At 53.8% G+C, this 22,887-nt stretch overlaps 1 protein-coding gene and 1 pseudogene across 1 annotated transcript; one reads left to right on the top strand and one right to left on the bottom strand.

Annotated features, from left to right (window-relative positions):
• Positions 1-989: 989 nt before the first annotated feature.
• On the bottom strand, positions 990-17,536 carry XYLT2 (xylosyltransferase 2). Its single transcript, XM_030839888.3, has 11 exons — positions 17,352-17,536; positions 8,018-8,507; positions 7,562-7,737; positions 7,064-7,266; positions 6,555-6,635; positions 6,140-6,356; positions 5,879-6,055; positions 5,345-5,607; positions 4,862-5,057; positions 3,967-4,300; positions 990-2,422 (listed from the first exon to the last, which is right to left on the bottom strand). Exons 1-11 carry the CDS (start codon positions 17,484-17,486, stop codon positions 2,100-2,102), a joined length of 2,595 nt encoding a protein of 864 aa, XP_030695748.2. The 5' UTR covers positions 17,487-17,536; the 3' UTR covers positions 990-2,099.
• On the top strand, positions 12,414-13,277 carry LOC132594127 (protein SET-like; annotated as a pseudogene).
• Positions 17,537-22,887: the final 5,351 nt, after the last annotated feature.

Here is a 22,887-nt window from a genome sequence, read left to right as displayed (position 1 = left end):
CAGCAGAGTCTAAATGCTCTGATATTTACTGCCTGTGCCTGATACGCTAAACAGTTATTAATTTTGTTTAATCGATCTAAAGGCTGCAAACAAAAAACTTGTAGAGAACCAGATTAGAACTTCAGGTGTTCTATAAAATAGGAGCCAGAAAAAAGCAATCATCTCAGCCCTTGAACCCAAACAGTATTTCCTTGGAGTGCTTGCCGTTAGCGCCTTCCTCGTTACCTGCCTTGGGACAGCAGGAGAATGCAGTGACAGAGTGGCGTGGGGTCCTCCTGCCTCCACCTGAAGCCGGCAGCCACCAACCAACAGCTTTGACTTTGGGTTCATCATTTCAGTTTCCTGGTGTGCTAAAGGAAAATAATAAAATTGCCTGCCTCAAAGGGCTGTGAGGATGAAATGAGATACTCCACGCAAGGTCAGCACAGGGGCTGGACAAACCGAAACGCCAACGCTGCCACTGGTGGTCAGGGGTGCCCTCTCCTGGCAACTTGAAAAACTTGACACGTGGCAGCCTGGGCTGGATCTGAGCCCTTTGTTTCCCAAGCTGAGCTGACCGGGTCAGCGTGACTGGCTGATAGGGTGATTTTAAAGGTCTAAGAAGCCTTCACCTTTGCTCCCACACTAAGTAAGGTGTGAAGGACTGATACTGAGCCATGGCTGACATTGGCGGAAAAGTGGGAGGGGAGAAAGGGCTTGAGAAATGGAGGGAGGCTGGACAAACCTTTCCAACATGGCCCTCCCAGGCCCTAAGGCAGCGGCTAGGAACCCATGCCACCACTGCTCCTGTTCGTAAATGGGGCAATGGTAACTACCAGGCCCTGGCTGGGACTGCTTCCGTTCTTGGGGCTGCCCCGTAACTCAGAACTGGGCAGGAAACAGCGAGGGCTTCTGGGATGGGCCCTGGTGACTCCAAAGACGGAGACGCAAGCCTCTGCCTTGGCCTGGCAGCAAGGGAGGAAGTGCCGTGTCAGGACTCTGAAGAACTGTCTCCTGCTGGCCCACTGGGTGACAATGAGGAAGTCTCTGAGCCTCTCTGGGCCTGTTTACCCCTCAGAAAAAGAGGGATCTGGATTAGATGGGTTCTTGTTCCCTTCTAGCTCTTTGATGGATTCTAAACTGTTCCCACTCTGGGGGAATGAGACCTCCGCCTTCTGCCAAAGTACCAGCCAAGACTTTTAGGAGAAGAGGGCCCAACAGTGATGGCTGTCTGACACCCAGCAGGAAAAACACAGAGGCTCAGTTGAGAGAGATAGAGATATATTTCTTCTGTTGCATATTTCAGACTTCACACTGAGCTTCAGGCACAATGCTACTCCAGGTTCTTCTGAGAGCCCTGGCAGAGTCTTCTTCCCATGCTGCTCATGAGGGCTCGCCCCAGGCCCTGCTTGCAGTTCTGGGTACCTGGGAGACTCCGCAATGGTCTCAGTAGGCCCTGGTGCCCTGCTTTCCCATCAAGGGGCAGGGGATGCTGGAAAGCCCTAGAGCCAACCCCACCGCCTCTTCTATGGTCCCCTGGCTATAAGAGGAGAGGCTGACCCATTAGATTCCAGCTCTGCAGTGCTCCCCTAAATCACCTGTTCTCCAGGCCTCAGAGCCTGGCATAGCACTTGGACCCCTGCAGAGCCTCAGCAGTTAGCAGCACAGGCCAAGGCTGGGGGATGAAGCCCTGGAGAGCGAGGCAGGCCCAGCCCCCTCCAGAGCAGCAGCAGATGGGCTCGTCAGGCCCCTGCTCCCCAGAGCCATGGCCCACTTCCTGGGGCTGCTCTGAGCCCTATTGCACATCTTTTGTTTCCAGTTCATCCCCCCACTACCCATTTTTCTTAAAAAAAAAAAAAAAAAATTAGAGGGGAAGGTGAGGAAGAGTGGGCTGTGGAAGCTGAAGCCCTTCACCCCATGTGCCTGCGAACATCCTGGTCCCCAGCAGAGCCATTTGCGGTGGTAAATACTAAGCCCACCTTCCCTGCCGTCTACAGTTCTTGATGGCTGACACGGGTCTACTGCCTGGGCCTCTGGTTCTTGCATATGAAGGGGACATCCCTCCATCGTCTGTAAGGTGCAATTCCCCGGGTCCTCCGGAGGCGCTGGCTGGGACCCTGCTACCTGAGTCGTCCATCTGGTTTGACAGGCCCCAGCTCTGATTTGGGGTCGGGGAACAGAGAGCTCCAGCTGGTCAGTCTGCAGAGCTCCAGGGAGGAACAGGTAGAGGGGCCCATGGCACACAGTCCGGCCACAGACCAGAAGCCACCTAGTTCCCCATCTGTCCAGGCCTCCAGCGCAGGGCCCGTGAGCTCCGCATGCAGCCGGGCAGCCTCCTCTGCGGGCTCTGGCTGAGGCAGGTTCAGAATGCCGCTGAGTCCCTGGAAACTCTGCTCCATATACTCGTTGTGGGGTGGCCCAGCGTGCAGCCAGCTGGCATCATCTGGGGGCACAGAGCAGGAGTAAGCATGCCCCGCCCAAATGATTCCATGAAGGCCAGACCCTGGGAGTCAGGTCTGGGCACCCCAGTTCCTGCTGCAACTCAGTGGTAGAGCTGCATCTTGCTGAGTGACTTTGGGCTAATCCACAGAATTTTCTGTGCCTGTAAAACTTAGTTTTACAAAATCAAGACAGTAATCCCTGAATTCCTGACTTGAGGGTTAAATAAAACAGTGGGTTCAAGGCACCTTAGAAAGTAAGGTTACTTTCTGGTAATGGTCTGGTTTGTGTCACCCATGCCCCTTCTCAACCACCTCTAGTGGTTCCCAGAGCCCTCAGAAGCCTAGTACTCAGGCCCTCCAGCCGTGGCGCCCTGCTTACTTTGCCAGCCTTCCTTCCCACCCAGCCTTCCTTCCCACCACCCCCTGGCATCCTACTCCCCTCCACCCTCTGTTCCCCTCACGCACCAGACACCTGCTAACTTTGTCCCCTCAGTTTAGAATACCCTTCTCTGTCTATAAAAATCCAGCTCCTTCAAGGCTCAGCTCCAGTGCCCTCCTGCTGTCAAGCTTGCCTCCCCCGCCCCGTCTCCTCCATCAGGCTATGAGTCCTAGGAGAGCAGGCCACAGCTTGCCTGTTCTGACCCGCCTCAGCCGCTGCCCCACCCCAGCACCCCGTCCTCCTCTGGGTTACCTCTGCTCTGGCCCACCTTCTCTGTGATAGGATATGGCTGGAAGAAGGAAACATCTACCTACTTATTGAGCGCCTAGTATATACCAGCCACTTTTACCCACATACTCATTCCTAATATCTCCCAGGGGGTAGTTACTTGTATTAGCGCCCCCTTGCAGGAAGCTGCAGCCTATGCCTGTGTTCGGAGTCTGCTCTCTTATCCTTAGCCAAGTGGGTGGAGGGCCATGTGACCCTGCCCACCTGGCTACCAATGGACTGGGAGGATGGCCATTCAGATTTGCTGTCCTAAGAATGTGGAACTTGTAGACCAAGAGGCCCTGGTCAGTCTCTGTTGCACTGAGAGGCCATGTATCAATATACTGAGAAACCAGAGCCTGAGGCTGATACACAGAGCACAGGATGAGGGACAAGGTGGCCCCAGAGAGACAGAAAGCACCTCTAGGTCCCAGTGGGACCTGAGTCATTTCCTAGGTTCCGTGGGGGAGAGCTCTGCATTTTTCCAATAATTTCCCCTTTTTCACTGGAGCTAGTTTGAGTGGATCTGTGTTCCATGCACCCAGGAGGTGTCTAACAGTTGTATTACTCTCACTTTACATGTAATAAGACTGAGGCTCAGGAAGGCCAAGTAATTTGCCAAGGATAAAAGCCCAATTAAAGTGTCAGAGCTGTGTTCTAGAGCCAAGTCGGCCTCCGAAGCACCACACCATAGTGCAAGGCCCTGGGATGCTTACGGATGAATGATCAAGGCCACACATGTCCCCTTCCCCTACTCGATGGTCAGCTTCTTGGGGTCACCTGTCTGGCAAATTCTATTCGGCCTGGCTCCTGGGCATCATTTGGGAACTAGATCCTTACCTTTCCTGAGAGGTAGTTTGCGGTTGAAGGTCAAGGGCAGCACGAGGAAGCGGGTCTCACCCAGGGGTTCCCAGAACTGAAGCAGTCGAACAGTCCAGGCCCCTGGCCGCAGGGGCCGGCTCAGTGGGGGCTTGTACTGCGTGACCTCGGTTTCCGCGTCTACCACGATGTCGTAAGATGTAGCCACCACGTAGGTGGGATCGATCCACACCACAGTGGCTGTGAGGTTGGGGCCTCGGGCCCAGCGCTGCATGGCCACAGGCTCGTCCAGCGGCCCCAGCAACCCCCCAAAATTCCGGAAAAGACGCTCTTTGGGGTCCCACTCGGTGCCAACCTGTAGGAAAGGAGGCAGCTGGGCAGGAGCCGGGGTAAAGTCCTCTCTACCTGCTGCTACCTCTAACTCCTGTGTGACCTCAGGCCAGTCACTGTCTCTTTCTGGTCCTGTTTCCCTATCTGCAAAACGATGGGCTCAGACTAGGATTTCTTTACTAAGCTCTGAGATTCATTCTAGGCTCCTGTTCTGACCTGCTCTGAAGTTTTGGGGGCAGTAAGACAGAGATGAGGTTCGAAGCCCTGCCCAGAGACCACCCCCACGCTAAGGAGCCCCTCAAAAGCCTAATCTTCTGGCCCGACTGGAATGCCCAAGTCCCTTTAGCAGAAAATCCCTGGAGTTTAGAAGACTGGGCTTGCATTGTAGTGGAACCAAAGCCCCTCCCTGCTGACTGCATGTCCTCTGTGCATCCCAAGGCTGCCATCACTGGGAAAGAAGACCCGTGAATCCATTTCTGAAAGGCCTAACCCAGTCCTTAGCCCTCCCTTAGTGTCTGTCCCTCTCTCCCCACTACCCCGAGTCTTGCTGGGGGACAGGAGAAGGCAAGGGGAGGACCTGTCCCACCTCCAAACTCTGGAGCCGGCTGGCCTGGTCACTGCGCCCCAACAGCTTCAGCGACCCCTGGGGCATCAGCCACATCTCAAGCGTCTCTGCCGGCCCCTGGGCTGAGGGCTGCACCGCCTGCGTCACCAAGTAGCCCTGGAAATGGTCGTCATAGAAATACAGGTGCACGCTGGACGGCAAGCCCCTGGGCTCAAACCTAAGAAGGTTCCAGCAGGGAGAAAGGGAGATGCCATCAGCACACCTGGCTTGGCCTGGAGTCCCAGGGAGGGGGCTCTGGGGTGTCCCATCCCCAGGTGCTTTCTTTGCCCCAGATCTCATACCCACAGATCCTATGTGCCTGGCTTTTGCCCCCTTTGTTTTGTTTGCGTTTTTCCCTGCTTCAGACTGGGGGCTCCCTGGCGGCAGGGGCTGTCTCTTTCTGATTGGCCTCCTCGTAGGGCACTACACACCGGGGGTCTGCAAAATGTCAGAAGGAGATCTCACCTGCAGAGTGGGTTGGCCAGTGGGGACGCAGCGGTGGCGGCGTGGCGCAGGCTGAGGCGGGCGAAAGCGGTGTAAGCAGTGAGCATGACATCACTGAGCCCACTGGGGCCATCGGCCACGTCATAGGTGCTCTCCCAGTAGGCCTTGAGGGCTGGAGTGCCGGGGGGGTAGCTGCCATATAGGTGGAAGTCCAGGATTTCCAATACCTCCTGGTTCACAGTCGACTCAAACTTCCGGGCGAAGAAGGTGGGTCTGGAGACTTGCTGGAGCGAGAGAGGCAAGGAAGGTGAAGGGGTCTGGAGGTCCCAGAGAGCACAGCAGGGGAGCCGCCCTTCCCGGCACTGCCTGGAGATCAGCCTCCCAGGGCCTTTCCTGCTGCCAGTGTAGCACCCGACCCCTGAGGGCTGCTCCCAGCGAGGGGCCCCCAGATTCTCTGGTTGGACCACCGTGGATCATTTCTGACGGGAAAGCACCTGGCGAAAGCTGGGGTGAGGCCCTATCAAGGGGCAGAGCTTGGGGGTCACAGGGCAGCACCTGCAGCCGTAGGAAGTCCTGCGGCTGGAAGTCGTTGGGGGAGCAGCCGCACCAGTCCACGATGTGCTTGTACTGACACTTGCAGCCCAGCTTGCGGTTCCAGTTGGTGACCCGCAGGTTGTTGTCCACGAGGCTCTCGCAGGCTGGGCTGTTCTCCAGCACCGTGTGGAAGAAGGACTGCGGGTGACAAGGCAGGGTGGAGGGTGAGCCGGGGCACCCACCGTGCGCCCTCCTGGCCTGGGTGCGGGCCCGGTCACCCACCTCGGCTGGAAGCAGCGTGTACGTGTAGAACTGACGTAGCTGGGCCACAAGCGGGTCGTCTGTGTACACCACATACTCCACGAAGCTGCGCGTTAGCACGAACCAGTCAGAGCCGCCATCCACCACGATGCCCGCTGGGATCTGCCGCTCGCCCAGACGCCACATGTGCGAATCGCACTCATGGAAGAGCCGGTCCAGGCCCTGTTTCTTGATGAACCTGTGGGAGGCAGATGGGCCCGTGGCTGAGGGTTTTGCAGGGTGGGATCCAGGCTCTCATCCTTCCAGGAACTAGCGCTCCTTAATCTGTGATTGGTTTGGAGGTTTTGCAACCCAAGGCTGGGGCCACAGAGCCCCCCTGTGTGGGAGGGCTTGTGGCAAGACCCCAGGACCAGGGCCTCCTCCCCCGGCCCCTCACCTGGAGTTGTCCCGGCCATGCGACTTGAGGAAATTCTTGTCCCGGTTCTTGGACAGGAAAGCTACCAGCTCCTCGTTGGTCCTGGAGAGGAAATGGGATGTGGGGAGCGTGTGTGAGAGTGACTGACTTTACTCCTTGGCCCCTTCCTTTCTCACTGAGAGTCGTCCTGACCAAGTCACCTACTCCAGGTTGATGCTCTGGGGTGGTGGGCATCTGAGGCCCCTGAGGAAGACCACCCCATTCTTCTTCCACCCCTTGCTGTCTGACCCATGACCCCCAGTACAGACCTCTGGGTCCTCCTCCTCCCCACCTCTTGTCACTCTCAATCCTCACATCATCTTTCACCAGCTCCTCCTCTAAAACATTGCTAGGGCCAAGGGGCCACGTCTGAGCTATGCAGATCCCAGAATGAGGCTTGGGGGAGGGAAGGAGTCCACCAGGACCCTTGAACCCCGAATGCCTCGACGTGCCCCCCTCCCATCTGCAGGGCTCATAGCACCACCCCACACCTGGTCGGGTAGTCAGTGGCACTGAGGTTGATGAAGAAGTCCCAGGCCCAGTCGGGCACCTCCAGCAGGTCCTGCATGCTCCGCAGATACATCCTCAGCAGGCTGGCTCCGCCCCAGATGGTGACCATGCGCCAGGGCGTCACCCGCACGTTATCGTACTGCCGGGCCAGCTCTACCACCTCTCGGTGCAGGTAGTTGGAGCGCTGTGGGAAGTGGGGAGGTGGCGGTGGAAACTCAGCAGTGGAAGATGGATCCCCAGCATTACAACCTTCCCACTCCGCCCCACCCCAGAGCAGAGTACAAGTGTCACAGAATGGAGAGAGCACAGGCCAGGGCTCCAGCTCTGAAGCCGCCATGTCACCTGGTGCTGGCTGCTCCCCCATTCCCTGTTCCCCTATCTCTGGGCCACCCGAGCAGGTCAGAGACACTGTCTATGACCTGCTGAGTCTCTGCTCTACTTACGCAGATGCCCTTGGTCTCCCCGGCCACAGTACGTACCTTGTCCACGTGGATGTAGAAGAAGTGCTGCTCGTGGTAGACAGCCTTGAGGAGACGCTTCAGCTGGCGGATGGCGCGGCCGTGGACCACCAGCATGTAGGCGATTCGTACTGGGGGGCCATCCACAGGCTGCTGGGCCCGAACGTCGTCCCACTGGATGCCGGGGCTCATCTTCCCTGAGAGTAGAGAACAGGGGCATCGGTGAGGTCTGGCCCCAGGTCACAGGGTGGAGACAAGACGGGAAGAGGGGGCTGCCTGCCTTCCAAAGGAGGAGCCCTGCACTTAGAGCCCACTGCTCCTAGGCCCCAGCTCCACCTCTGCCACTTAGTACACTCGTCACCCAACCTGGGCAGCAAGGTGAGCCCCTCTGAGCTTTCCTCCCTGAGAAATGGAGGTGAGGATCCCTGCCATGCCCCCTCCCGGGCTGCCACCTCTCTGCCCATGCCTGTCTCTTACCAGCCCGCTGGCAGTGCCGGGGCACAGCCTTGGGCATGAGGCTCCCGGCCTGGTGCAGGCACACCACGTTGGCGATCTCCTGCTGGCACTGCTTGGAGCTGGCCCGGGCCAGTGCAGACAGAGCATCCTTGCCCACGATCTCGCACTTGGGCGTGAAGCTGTTGTCTGTGGGCTGGGGGGCGCCCTCCACACTCCCTGTGTCTCCGTGTGGGAAGCCAGCCGCCCCAGCCAGCGCCTCCCCGGCCGCTGCCCCACTCAGGTTCTGGCGGCCTGGGGCCTCTGGGGGCGGGGTGGGGGGGATCCGCCGGCTGGTTCTGTGCCGGCTGGTTACTGCCCGTACCACCTTGGCCACGGGCACGCCGGGGCTCTCAGCACGGCCCCGCCAGCGCCCATGCTTTCTGCCCACGCCGCCCCGCCGCCCAGCTGAACTGTCTGTGTCCTTGGAGCCCTCACCGGCGTCTAGCGGCCGTGGCTTCTTCTGCCTTCCTTTCTGTAAAAGATAGGCGGACACAAGTCACTGGGACAGTCACTCTCCTCCAGCTCCTTCAGCTTCCTGCTGGGCCTCAGGCCTAGAAGCCCCTGCCACCCTTGATCTAGGAAAGTACTGCTTGCCTGAGGGCTCTGCACAAAGAGCACTTCTGCTGGGAGGCCTCCCTGACCAGCCAGCGGAGGAAACGTCGTCCTCCCCGAAGGCACCGTCGCACCCACATCCCCACGATCACACAGATCACAGGGCACTGAATCTCTTTTGTGCTTTGGATTCAGATACCACTTTCTTTTTCAGCAACTATGAAAACGAATATCCACATATATCATAAGAGAAACATGCAAAGACCCTGCAGACAAGAGTGTCCACCTAGCACTCCCACCCGGGCCAGGCTGGGAAGAGACGGTGCTCTTCAGAAGGAAAGCATTCTACTGACGACAGTATTTCCGCGTGGGAGTGCCGAGGCCACAACAGAGCAAAGGGGTCTTGCCTGGTGGGGAGGACAGAGGTGAAATCTGAGACCCCGTTACTGGTCAGGTTCTCTGGAAAGCAGAGACCAAGAGAGAGTCAGAGTGCAAGGGGTTCACTGGGGGGTGGGGGGGGTCACACTCTGGAAGATGAGGAAGCAGGAGCAGGAGGCAGCAGGGAAAGCCTTCAGATAGCCAAGCCGGCCTGACACCTGTGCAAAGAGGGGGAAGGAAGAGCTTCAGACGACAGCTCGGCTTGGAGAGGGCCTCGACCACCTAGTGGGAAGCTCCAGGGCAAAGACAGCCTAGAGATGGGAGCCGCGGTACCACTGCTGGGGGTGGCCCAGAAGGTGCCTGGCCACGGCTGGATGGCTGAGACAGAGCCTGAGGCACCTGCAGCTGCAGGCTGGCAACTCACTGCTCCTTGTGGCAGGGGCTCTCGAAGGGAAAGCGGAATGCTGCGCCTCAATATCTCCAGCTCTGCTTCCTGGCTCCTACAGCCTCTTCTCAAACCCAGGCACACTCGAAATTGTGTATACCCACCCTCTTCCCAGCTCTCCCTGTCCCCCTTTTGTGACGCCCCCCCGCCACTTCCCTGCCTGACCAAATCCCACCCATCCTTCAAGATCCAGCCCTGAGTCTCCTTGTGTGAAGCCATCCCGTTTGCCCCAGGGTGGGACGTTCTTCTACCCAACCAACCCCTTGGGGAGAGGCTGTCATTTCAGCCCCATTACCCCAGTGCCCGGCGGAGTAGCTGGCACACAGGATGTCTGGTTGGTGTCAGGTGGATGAAACACGGAAAGGACGGAGGAGTGAAGGGCACTGTGTGACTGCTCTGAAGTCATCAGAGCTCCCTGGCCGGCTCTGCCACTCCCCCACCGTTACCTACCTTCTCTGAGCAGGTTCCCTCAGCTTTAACATACAGGAGGGAAGTGTGAGTGTCCAATGAGCCAGAGCATGAAACAGTGCAGCTAGAGAGGTGGCGCCACCAGCTGTCCCCTTCCTCCCTCAACACTCTCTGTGCAAGTCCTCTTCTGGCCTGGCCTTCCAGCAGCACGACTCACTGGACCACAGCCTCTGAAGCACCCCCCTCCCTCCGCTTCCAGGATGCCCTCCTGGTGTTTCCCTGGTGTGGCCTCCGTGGGCACTCCTTATCAGTCTTCTTGGCCGACCCTTCCTTATCTCCCAAGGCCACCCTGGGGCCTTGCCTTGTCCTAGGTCCCCAGGTGACCTCATTCAGTCTCCTAACTCCATCCACTCCCACATTTCTCTCTCTGGGCTGGAGCGCTCCCTTGAACCTTCAAATGTCTAACTGTCGGCCTCCTTGATGCCTCCCTTGGGAGCTCGATAGACCTGTCAACCCACAAACCCAAAAGCGAACTTCTGATCTTCCCCCAGTAGGCTCCTTCTTCAGTCTTCCCCATATCAGTTAATGACCTCTCCATCCTTCAAGTCTCTCAGGCCCAAAACTTAGGGGCGTCACTTCGCCTCTTGTTTCCCTCACACTCCATCATCAGTACCTCCTGTTGGGGCTCCCTTCAAAGTACATCCAGAATTGGACCGCTTCTCACTGCCTCCATCGTTACCACCCCTGCCCGGAAGCCCCCTGCTCTTACTCTGGCCTCCTATAGTCCACTCTCATCACAGCAGCCAGTGTTTCCTTTAAAACAGGTCCCAGGTCCCCACTCCTCTGCTTGAAACCACCCATGGTTCCCCCTCTGAGGACAAAGCCCGTGAACCTACAAAGGCTACGCGAGCTGTGTCTGGCTCCCTCACCTCTGCTCCACCCTTCCTGACCTCACCCACCACCCTCTCATGCTCACTCTCCGGCCTTGATGGCTTTCTCAGCGTCCCTCCAGCCCACCTGGATTCACTGTCCCCTGTGCCTGGAATGCTCTCCCCTAGATGTCCCCACAGCCCCTGCCTCCAATTCCTTGCTCAGGTGGCATCTTCTCAGGAAGGCCACCCTGTCCACTGTATTTAAAACTCCAGCTCTCCCTCAGCCTCCACTTTGTTTCTCCCATGGCACTTATTACCTTCTCTCATCCTATAATGTATTTACATGTATAAATGTATATTGTGTTATTCTGTGTCTCTCCCCTTACAAGAATGTAATGTCCATGAGGACAAAGCTGTTTGTTGTTTTGTTCAGTGATGTATTCCTAGAGCCCAGAAGAATGTCTGGCAATGGGAGACACAAGATATATATATATATATATATATATATATATATATATGTATATTTTCTTTTTAAAAAGTTTTTGGCCGTGCCGTGCAGCTTGTGGGATCCTAGCTCCCCTACCAGGGATCAAACCCGTGCCCTCAGCAGTGGAAGTGCAGAGTCCTAACCACTGGACCACCAGGGAATTCCCTCAATAAATATTTGTTGAATGAATGAATTTATGAATGAGTGAATGAATGAAAAGCTCTTGGCATAGGCTCAGCATTCAGTAAATGCTGTCATCCTTACTATTATTATTAATGGAAGGAGAATAGGAAAGAGACAAAAGTGAAGTTAGGAGAGAAGCAAAGGCCTTCAGATACTTTGGACCATCGGTTTGAGTTTTCCCTGTCCCTCCCCTCCCTAGGACCTCCCTCTCCTCCTCTGTCAGAGCACGGCAACTGCCTTAGGGCCAGGGCCCCACCCCTCCCCTGGCACCCCAACCAGCCCTCTTGGGAGGTGCCCAGTGAGAGCCAGGGGTGTCTATCTCCATCTGAGAAGAGATATCTGCAAAGGGGAGGGCAGGTGGGGGGGAGGCAGCAGATCCCAATCTGTTACCCACATTGGGGAGGGCACACTGGACTGGAAAGCCCTCAGGAAAGGTGGCTGCAGCCCCACTGAACTGAGCATACATCAACCTGGTGATGTCGGACCTGGCCACACAGTGGTCAGAGGAAGACATTCTCAAGCTTAGGTGGGTGGAGATGGCAGAGGAGCTGTGGGCTCTCAAGACGGAAGTCAGTATCAGCGAGTGAGGACGCTGGTCAGGGCGGCAGGGCACAGGGCCAGGCTCGCTGTGGTGGGGGATAGGATGTGGGAGGAGACGGGCATGTTGGCGCCCTGCACTGCAGCAGGGAGCTGGCTGACCCTGAGAAGAACAATCCCAGAGGGGGCTGGGAGACCAGAAGGCCACAGTGAGAACTGGGAGGGGGGCTCCTGGTGGGCAGCCAGCCCCCACCACATATAAACACCCCAAGAATGTCTATATGTGCAGCAGCAGGGCCCATATTTGTGCCCCTAGAGGAGCTGCCCCCGGTCGCCCCTGAGGTCAGAGTCCCCTCTAATTACTGAGGATGGGGACTGGCCCTGAGACACCTGCCTGGAGGCAGTCTGGCCTCCGAGGCCCCCTCTCCCCACTGAGGAGGAATTCAAAGTCCTCTGACATTTCCTGACTCTGCAGCTTCTCCTTGGAATCCTTCTCTGGGCCATGGAGACAGAGAATACAGCAAATGCTTATCCCACACCCCACCACCTTGGACTTCTCAGAGCGTTTAAAGTAAGCGGTGAGGGACGGAGCAGCGAGCTGGAGCGCGGAGCATGAGTGAGGGATCAGGCCGCCCGCCGCCGCCTCCCCTCCAAAAAGAACAGCAAGAAGCAACTGGACATATTGATGAAGTACAAAATGAAATAGACAGACTTAACGAACAAGCCAGTGAGGAGATTTTGAACGTAGAACAGAAATATAACAAACTCCGCCAACCATTTTTTCAGAAGAGGTCGGAATTGATCGCCAAAATCCCAAATTTGGGGGTAACAACATTTGTCAACCACCCACAAGTGTCTGCACTGCTCCGGGAGGAGGATGAAGAGGCGCTGCATTATTTGACGAGAGTCGAAGTGACAGAATTTGAAGATATTAAATCAGGTTACAGAATAGATTTTTATTTTGATGAAAACCCTTACTTTGAAAATAAAGTTCTCTCCAAAGAATTTCATCTGAACGAGAGTGGTGATCCATCTTCAAAGTCCACTGAAATCAAGTGGAAATCCGGAAAGGTGCAGATGAGTTAGGAGAGCTCATCAAAGATGATACTTGGCCAAATCCATTACAGTACTACTTGGTTCCGGACACGGATGACGAGGAAGGGGAAGGAGATGATGATGATGAAGAGGAAGAAGGATTGGAAGATATTGATGAAGAAGGGGATGAGGATGAAGGAGAAGAAGATGCAGATGATGATGAGGGGGAGGAAGGAGAGGAAGATGAAGGAGAAGATGACTAATGGAACACTGGTGGATTCCAACCTTCCTTTTTTAATTTTCTCCAGTCCCTGGGAGCAAGATGCAGTCTTTTTTTTTTTTTTTCCTCCTTCTCCTCTTGTGTTCAGTTGCCCTGTTTTTGAGGTCTCTTTTCTCTTTTATACCATGGCTCACAACTTATTTTGGGGGGAAATACCTTGAGCAGAATTCAGTGGGAAAAGAATCTCTACCCCTTTCTGTTCCAAATTCATTTTTATCCCTTCCTGTCTCAACAAAAACTTTATGGAATCAACACCACCATGCTCTGTGGGAAAAAAGAAAAACCTTCTGCTCCCTTAGCTCTGCTGGAAGCTGGAGGGGGCTAGGCCCCTGTGTCGTAGTGCATAGAATTCTAGCTTTTTTCCTCCTTTCTCTGTATATTGGGCTCAGAGATTACACTGTGTCTCTATGTGATATGGACAGTTAGCATTTACCAACATGTATCTGTCTACTTTCTCTTGTTTAAAAAAAGGAAAAAAAAACTTTAAAAAATGGGGTTATAGAAGGTCAGCAAAGGGTGGGTTTGAGATGTGCGGGTGGGTTAAGTGGGCATTTTGACAACATGGCTTCTCCTTTGGCATGTTTAATTGTGATGTTTAACGGACATCCTTGCAGTTTAAGATGACACTTTTAAAATAAAATTCTCTCCTAATGATGACTTGAGCCCTGACACTGGATGGGAGAATCAGCAGAACCTGTAGGATGTTATTTGCAATTGACATTCTCTATCGTAATTTTGTTCCTGTTTATTTATTTATTTATTTTTGGTACGCGGGCCTCTCCACCGCCGCGGCCTCTCCCGTCGCGGAGCACAGGCTCCGGACGCGCAGGCTCAGCGGCCATGGCTCACGGGCCCAGCCGCTCCGCGGCATGCGGGATCCTCCTGGACCGGGGCACGAACCCGTGTCCCCCGCATCGGCAGGCGGACCCCCAACCACTGTGCCACCAGGGAAGCCCTGTTCCTGTTTATTTTTAAATTTTTCTTTTTGTTTCACTGGAAAGGAAAGATGATGCTCGGTTTTAAACGTTAAAAGTGTACAGGTTGCGGGCTTCCCTGGTGGCGCAGTGGTTGAGAATCCGCCTGCCAATGCAGGGGACACGGGTTTGAGCCCTGGTCTGGCAAGATCCCACATGCCGCGGAGCAACCGGGCCCGTGAGCCACAGCTACTGAGCCTGCGCGTCTGGAGCCTGTGCTCTGCAACAAGAGAGGCCGCGATAGTGAGAGGCCCGCACACCACCATGAAGAGTGGCCCCCGCTTGCCGCAACTAGAGAAAGCCCTCGCACAGAAACGAAGACCCAACACAGCCAAAAATAAATTTAAAAATAAAAAAAATAAAAAATAAAAATAAAAAGCGGGGCTTCCCTGGTGGCGCAGTGGTTGAGAGTCTGCCTGCCGATGCAGGGGACACGGGTTCGTGCCCCAGTCCGGGAAGATCCCACATGCCGCGGAGTGGCTAGGCCCATGAGCCATGGCCGCTGAGCCTGCGTGTCCGGAGCCTGTGCTCCGCAAAGGGAGAGGCCACAACAGTGAGAGGCCTGCGTACCACAAAAAAAAAAAAAAAAAAAGTGTACAAGTTGCTTTGTTACAATAAAACTAAATGTGTACATAAAGTAAGCAGTGAGACAATGTTTGTAAAAGCTTTGAAAACCATAAAATGGCTCTTTGGATGTTAATGGCCATCTCTGGTCTCCAGTCTAGCCCTCACGGATGGGCAGAGTGTGCCTCTTAAACGCACCTCTCTCCCATCGCTGCTTAGACCCCTTTAGTTTAGAGCCACTTAGAATAAAACCCCAGCCCCTCACTGCGGTCTCTAGGATGTGCCCTGGACTAACTCTTGAACCTTCTTCCCGGGATCGCACCACACCCTCCTTTCCATTCCTTGAAGCCATCCAGCTAAGCCCATTCTCCTCAGGGCCTTCTTCCTGAACTCTGCCTACCTCTTCCCCAGGCTGACTGGGTCTTTCAACTCACAGGCCAATTCCTGCAGAAGCCTTCCCCAACCACCTATCTAAACCAGCCCTCTTGTTATTGTTTCCTTTTCACTGTCAGTCTCTCCCGGTCTGCCCACGGAGGGCTGAGACCTCGTCTGTTACATTTATTTCTGTATCCCCAGTATTAGCACAGTGCCTGGTATGAAGGAGGACTTAATAAATATTTGTTGAATGACTGACTGACTGAATGAATCCCTGTTACCACTGTGCAGTACTGAAATAATAATAAGAGTTATTTACTGATGATTTAGCATGGGCCAGCAACTCCTGCAAATACTTCACAGGTATCACCCAACGAGAGAGATGCTATTATTGCCCCCATCCTTGGGGCGCGGATACTGATGAGGATGCAAAAGAGGTTAGGCGATTTGCCAGGGGTCACACCACTTACCGGTAGCAGTGCTGGAATAGGACACAGGATGGTGAAGTGGCATGGTCCAACTGAGGTGGCTGCTGAAGGGGCCCAAGCCCCAAGGGCTGCTTGGACTACACAGCCTATAGGTCATCAAGGATCTTTTCCCCATTCTAGTGCAGGGATTCCCCTATCAGGTTCTGCTAGGAAGCTGGAGGAGGGGTGGGGAGGCAGGATCCCAAACACTCTACTGCACCAGTTCTCCACCCCAGGCTGGAGGTAGGGCAGCAAGGGCCTTGAGGCCTGGACAATCTCTCATCCCATCCAGAGATCTGTCTCTGGGAAGCCTCTGATGCTCTGCCATGCCCCTCGCCAGAGTGCTCACTGGCCTCCGCTCACATATTCCAGGGTCAGAGGGTCCCTAACTCCCTGGCAGCCCTTTCCATCTTAGAATGTCTCATCTGCCCAAAAAATCTTCATACACTCTCTTCCCCTTCCTGCTACTTACTGGACCACAAAGAACAAGCTCACGCCCTTCGGATGTCACAGAGCCAGCCTCCCCCAACCCCAACCTCAGCTCCTTTTGGAGTCATGGTTTTATGTGACTCTGTCCCAGCTCCCTTCACCATCCTAGTCTCTTGGTTCTCCCCAAAACAGGCGAAAGCAGCAATTCTCCCAGTCTCCACACCAGGCCTTCCAGATGCCCACATGCAGGAAGGGGAAGAGGACATCAGGCCTCCCTTGGCCTTCACCCTGCCAGGTGGAGAGGCCCAAGAGGACGGGGCAAGCAGAGTGTCTGACTCAGAGCCCTAGAGGCTCAAGAAGCAAGGGGTGGGGGCAGGGAAGCCCTGTCATCTGGCCCACAGCTTAGGGCCAGGGTTTGGCCTATCCTCGCCAACCTTCCACGATGGTCTCAGACACCACTGGACCCTCCTGACCACACTGGGGAAGGCATGTCTGGGCCTCCAGCTGAAACCACATCAGCCATGAGTGAGTGAGACCCTCAGAGCAAGGACCTGGGGATTAAGCAGGGTTTGCCCCTGCTCCAGGGCCTGGGGTTCTGCTAAACCAGCTGCTGCTGTCCCCATTCCCTTAGAGTCAGAGGGGGCGAGTCCCCGATTCCCTAATGTCCTGGGGCCCCCTCAGCAGCTCAATTCCCCCGCCATCCTCTCCTGAAGACCCATGCAGGTTCTTCAGACCCTCGGCTGAGGAAGCCACGTCTCAGGGACACTCCAGTTCTCTCCCTCGGGGTCACTCTCCCTCTCCTCAGTTGCCACACTGAGTTCCACCCCCAGGCTCCACTTCTTCACTGGCTACTGCCCCTGAGGGGCGGCTGGGCGCGGTTGCTCGGGGTCCCCCGGCCCCAGTCCTCCGCCCACGGCGCGCACACTCCCGCCCCCTCCCAACTTCAGAAAGTTTGGCCTGGGGTTCCCCACCTCCGAGCAGGCTCGGGCCCAGCCCCGCCTCCCGGCCCCGCTTCCCCCGCACCCGCGCCTGACCTTCACTGCTCGCCGGGGTGCAGACCACCCCACCACGACCCCCTCCTCCCGCCCCGCGCCCCTGCCGGCCCGCGGCCCGGTCCTCCGGGTCACGCACAGCCCCCGCGAGTAGGCCCCCGGGCCCGCCTGTGAACCGGGCCACAGGGGTCCGAGGCCCCGAGCCAGGCGTCCGCCCGCGCGCGACACGCAAACGGCCAGTGCCCCACTTCCCCGGCCGGGGCCGCCCGCATCCCCGCCAGGACCCCGCGCGCCCCCGCGCCCGGCCTGCCCGCCTGCCCGCCCGGTCGTCGGAGCACCTCGCCCGGCTCGTCGTCCTCCAGGACGCTGAAGCTCCACACCACCAGGCCCTGCAGCAGCAGAATGGCCAGCGCCGTGGCAATCGCCAGCTTGTAGCGCCGCACAAGCTTCTGCACCCGCACGCTCGCCACCATCTTCCTGCCCGGGACGAGGGGCGCGCGCCCAGCCCTGCAACCCGGCCGCGGGCGCGCGCACGGGCGCGGGCAGAGACGGCTTCCCTCAAGGGAGGAGCGCCTGGCGCGCGCCGGGGCGGGGCGGGGGGCGGGGCCCGTAGGCCCGAAACGCCGCGCCCGGTGGGCCAGGGGCGGAGCCTGGGCCTACCGAGCTGTTGGTCCCCGCTGCGCCGCGCGTCGGGCGGTTTGCTGGCGTTTCGTGCCGGGTCCGCTTCCCGGGTTGTCCCTTCCCCGTCTTGGTCAGTGCCCCAGCTTCTGCGTGTGCTCACCTCCTCCTGGACGGCAAGCCTATGGAACCAGGGGGCAGAGAGGTCTGCAGCCGACCTCTCTCTGGCTCGCCGCCTGGGGTCGGGGGTGGGGGTGGGGGACTCAGCCCCGCAGAAATCAGCTGGCTCTCCGCCCTCGTGCAAGCAGAGAATGCTAGAGCTCCCAGAAACGCCGAGTTGGGAGAGATTGTCTAAGTGCCACAAGCACTGCTTAAAAACCATGGAGGCCGCACCTACGGGGCAAAGTCTAACTCCTTTGACTGGCATCTGAGGCCCTTCACAAAGCCTTTGTTCCTCTCTCTCCACCCTCGTATCCTAGGCATCCTCAGACCTCAACTAGAGCCGTGGTTACCGAACTCTAGGGTATGTCAGAATCACCCGCAGGACTTAATAAAACAGATTGCTGGTCCCTACTCCCAGAGTTTCTGCTTGGTAGGTCAAGAGTGGGACCCGAGAATTAGAGTTTTCAACACGTGCCCAGGTAATGCTGATGCTACTAGTCTGGGAACACACTTGGAGAACCACCAGACTTTTGCGCGTGCCGTTGGCTGTGCCCAGCCCTAGCAGTTGCTCCCCTGCTCCTCTCCCCCTTCCCATCGGTGGCATCCTCCTAAGTGCTTACCCAGCACTGTCTGCATATCTGGTTGTGATTTCTCTGGAATCATGCCTTCTTCACCTTCGAATCCTTGGCCCGGTAATGGACACCCAGCAATGCTCAGTAAATGTTGCGAAAGAAAGATCCAATGAAGCCCAACTTCCTGTTCCATGAGCTGATCCTAGCATTTTTGGAGAGGCTGCTGTGTTCAGGCACCGCCATAGACAAGGCCTGAACCTCTGCAGCCCTCCCCTGAACCTGGCAGGTCTACTGAGAGAGGGAAGGGGAGAAGAGGGAGAGCAGTGCCCAGCATAGCCAGGTGCATCCCCAGCAGTGAAGCCGAGCTCCGTGAGAAGGAAGCAATAAAAAGAGCAAAGCGAAGGTTGAAAATTTATAATGAAGATTTTAAGAATCACTACACAGACGTCTGGAAAAAAATGGTTAAAAAAAAAAAGAAAAGAAAAAGCTTGAAAGTGATGATAAAAGGGTTTGGAAGGTGCCTGGAGATAAGCTTGATGAGGAAATTCTAAGCTGTGATGAGTACAGGAGAGGCAGTTATTTGATGGTATTTAAATAAAACCTCCTTTAAGCATCTCCTGCCCCTTTGGTATTTGTAATCATTCTATTCTTCAGCGTTAGTTAAGTGGGAGAATTGTAAACAATGTTTCAGATGACAGTTTGGTTACTTAAGAGAAACTACACTTCAAGATTTGGGGAAACATCAGTTGGCATGCCAGCGATTGATATGTTAATTAAATATTGATCTTGTGTGCTCATTAAATCAGGTCCCCCAGGGGCTGTCTACCTGCCCGTACTCCCCTGCACCCAACAACGAAAATAACTTGATTTTCCACTGATTGTATAAATAATATATACTCATTATATAACATTTAAAACATAGGGAAAAAATAAGGAAAAAAGTAAAAGTCACCTGCAATCCCACTCCCTGAGATAATCATCATTAATATTTTGGTGATGATCCTTTCCCCATCTCTTTATGTGTATAGATTTTGCATGGACGGCATCACATTACACACATGGTTTTTAAATATAGAAACTTACTTTTAAGTATTTCTCTCCCCTTCCCTTCCATGTTAACAGTCTGGCTTCGTTCCTACCTTCCTTCTTTCCTGTCTTCCTTCCACCTTTGTAACAATTCACACACACACACACACACACACACACACACACACACACACACGGGTTTTTTATTTACATGCACTTTGTATCTTGCTTTTCTCTCTTGACCATAAACATAGTAGAAGTTCCCCCAGAACGGATGGGACAGGTCTAACCCATTCTTTTTTAATGGCTGCATAGTGTGCCACTCCTTTCTTGAATGGGCATTCACTTGGTTTCCAGTTTTTGTGACTACCACAAGGCTATCATAACGTGGTTCCACACTTCGCCCTATGCACTAATGTGTTCATTTCTGTGGTAGAGTTTCCCAGGAATGGGATTACTGGTGAAAGGGGAATTTTAAATGGTAATAGCTATTGCCAGATTGTGTTTTCAAAGACAATCCAAATTTTCTGACAGCAATGTATGAGAGTATGGTTTTCCTGCATCCCTTCCAACAGCAGTTGTTATCACCGTTGAATTTCTGCTGATCTGATAGGTGAGAAGTGAATGCCTTGGTTTTTAATTTGTGATTTTCTGCTGGGGAGTGTCTCAGTTGGTTTCCTGACTGGGTTTTCTTTTCCCAGAATTGCCTCTTCATAAGCTTATCTATTGCTATTGCATTATTTGTCTTTTTCTTGTCAATTTTAAGACTTTTTTTCATCCTTTTGAAATTGAAAGTTTTCTTCAATTTATCACTGCATTTTGACTTTTTAAGGTCTTTTAAAAATTTTTAACTTTTTTTGGAATCAATTATGTTCCTCTTGTTTTATGTCTTCTCATTTTCTCTTCTGGTTAGGTAGATCTCCCTGATCCTTGATGAAGTATATGGTCTCATATATTTTCTCCTACAATATTTATTTTACATCTTACATTTAAGTCTGTAATCCATCTGAAATTTTCTGTGTGTATGGTACGAGGTAGAGGTGCGGAGTCCTGACTTAGAACTTATTCCCTGTCACTCTATCAGTACCCACTTAGATTTTACTATTTTTTAAAAGGAATTGGTTTTTGGGAATTCCCTGGTGGTCCACGGGTTAGGACTCCATGCTTTCACTGTGGGCGGCCCAGGGAACTAAGATTCCACAAGCCATGCAGTGCAGCCAAAAAAATTAAAAATTAGGACTTCCCTGGTGGCGCAGTGATTAAGAGTCCGCCTGTCAATGCAGGAGACACGGGTTCGAGCCCTGGTCTGGGAAGATCCCACGTGCCGCGGAGCAAATAAGCCCGTGTGCCACAACTACCGAGCCTGCGCTCTAGAGCCCGCAAGCCACAACTACTGAAGCCCACGTGCCACAACTACTAAAACCCGCGTGCCTAGAGCCTGTGCTCCACAACAAGAGAGGCCACTGCAATGCGAAGCCCACGCACTGCAGTGAAGAGTAGATCCCGCTCGCCGCAACTAGAGAAAGCCCACGCGCAGCAATGAAGACCCAATGCAGCCAAAATTTTAAAAATTAAAAAAAAAAATTTAAAAATGGAATAAATTGGTTATTGAGGTAACATGCCTTGACTGATTTAGATTTGACCATATAAAATGCAAGGCTCATTGCTCCCCACTGTCTCCTCTTCCCTCAGGTTCCCCTATAACTTCCACTGTGCTTCTTTTTCTTTTATTGTAGGAAGTCTTGAAAATACAAAATGGCTCCTCAGAAAATCAGAGCGGGAAAGCATTTTTTAGTTTTAAGTGGGCTGCTTCTGTGATGTGTCCTTTCTCATGTGACGACATTATCCTAACCTTAGTTTTAGGAGAAACATTATGATATGTGAATGCTGAATGTTTTCAAATGTTTCCAGTGTTTTCAGCAGCTAGAGCCAAACTTGGCTCAGGACCAGATGACAGGGAGGCTCCTGCAGGAAAGTCTCCAGGCTGTGCTTCCCAAGCGTCTCCGCAGGCCCTGTCTTCTTGCCTTTATCTAATTTCTGCTTCTGTGTCCAGTTCTTTGGATCGACACTTCACTGGGCTGTCTGTCTGCTGGGCCTGGTCCTGGCTTTACCCCTACATGCAACATTTGGGACATCCTTTGCCAGCTCACACCCAACCCAGCTCTTGATTCCTGGGCCTCCGCTTGTCAGGTATTAAGTTCCAACATCTATTGAAATGATCATATAGGTTTTTCCAATGTGAGATGATGGATTATTATTTTTTATAATTTTTTTTTTCTTCTGTACGTGGGCCTCTCACTGTTGTGGTCTCTTCCGTTGCGGAGCACAGGCTCCGGACGCGCAGGCTCAGCAGCCATGGCTCACGGGCCCAGCCGCTCCGCGGCATGCAGGATCCTCCCGGACCGGGGCACGAACCCGCGTCCCCTGCATCGGCAGGCGGACTCTCAACCACTGCACCACCAGGGAAGCCCTGGATTATTTTTTAAATAATTTCCACATATTAAAATGTTTTTGCATCCCTTAGAGTAAATGTAACTTGGTCTTAGTAGGTTTTTAAAAAGTTGTAGTGTAGGTTGAATTTAACTTGCTAGTAGTTTATTTAGGATTTTTACATCTATTTTATAACAGAGATCAACCTGTACCAGAGGCTGCAAACTGTTGACTCATGGGACTTGTTTATGTGACCAGCACAGGATTTTGAAGCATTTGGTTTTGAATTCTTGAATAAGAGGTGCACACTCTTCAGTTCCTGTAGCTCCCACTTTCCCCAGTCATTTCACACACCAGTCAACTTCACCCATTTATAGTTTCTGGAGCTTACAGACACTTGAGTTTGCAATCCCTGGTCTATGGCTTTCTTTACTTTTTTTTTTTGTAGACTTAAGAATCAGAGTTTACATCACAAATTGAGGAGCATTCTTTCTTTTTTTGGCGGGGGAGGGGTACGCAGGCCTCTCACTGTCGTGGCCTCTCCCGTTGCGGAGCACAGGCTCCGGACGCGCAGGCTCAGCGGCCATGGCTCACGGGCCCAGCCGCTCCGCGGCATGTGGGATCTTCCCGGACCGGGGCACGAACCTGTGTCCCCTGCATCGGCAGGCGGACTCTCAACCACTGTGCCACCAGGGAAGCCCGGAGCATTATTTCTTTATTCTGTGTTTTGAAATAATTTATACAACAATAGCAATTGTTGTACATAACAACAATAGACACTCCTGTTCCTTAACCATTAGAAAAGTCTTGTCAACAAAAGCACAGAACCCAAGAGTCTTTTAGGGAGCTTTCTTCAGTAAGTTCTTTTTTTTTTTTTTTTCTTTTCTTTTTGGTTATTGATCTATTCAGAATTTTGTGCTTCTTTTTTGGGTCAATATTGAAATTTGTGAATCTTTTTCTGGAGAAGAAGTTAAATGCTCCACTATATCTTTGTTATTTTTCTTTCTCCATTATTTTGTATATATTGCGTGTCAACAGTATGGATTATTCCAAAATGAAAAAGCCA

This window comes from Globicephala melas, chromosome 20, assembly GCF_963455315.2.
Source record: "Globicephala melas chromosome 20, mGloMel1.2, whole genome shotgun sequence".
Taxonomy (NCBI): domain Eukaryota; kingdom Metazoa; phylum Chordata; class Mammalia; order Artiodactyla; family Delphinidae; genus Globicephala; species Globicephala melas.
This window is presented reverse-complemented; position numbering and strand designations above follow the sequence as displayed.

Coding starts and splice junctions, on each gene's coding strand:
- XYLT2 (XM_030839888.3), bottom strand. CDS start 17,486: ATGGTGGCGAGCGTGCGGGTGCAGAAGCTTGTGCGGCGCTACAAGCTG. Junction 8,508..17,351: donor AGGACGACGAGCCGGGCGAG/GTGCTCCGACGA, acceptor TATCTTTTACAG/AAAGGAAGGCAGAAGAAGCC. Junction 6,357..6,554: donor CATGGCCGGGACAACTCCAG/GTGAGGGGCCGG, acceptor TGCCTCCCACAG/GTTCATCAAGAAACAGGGCC.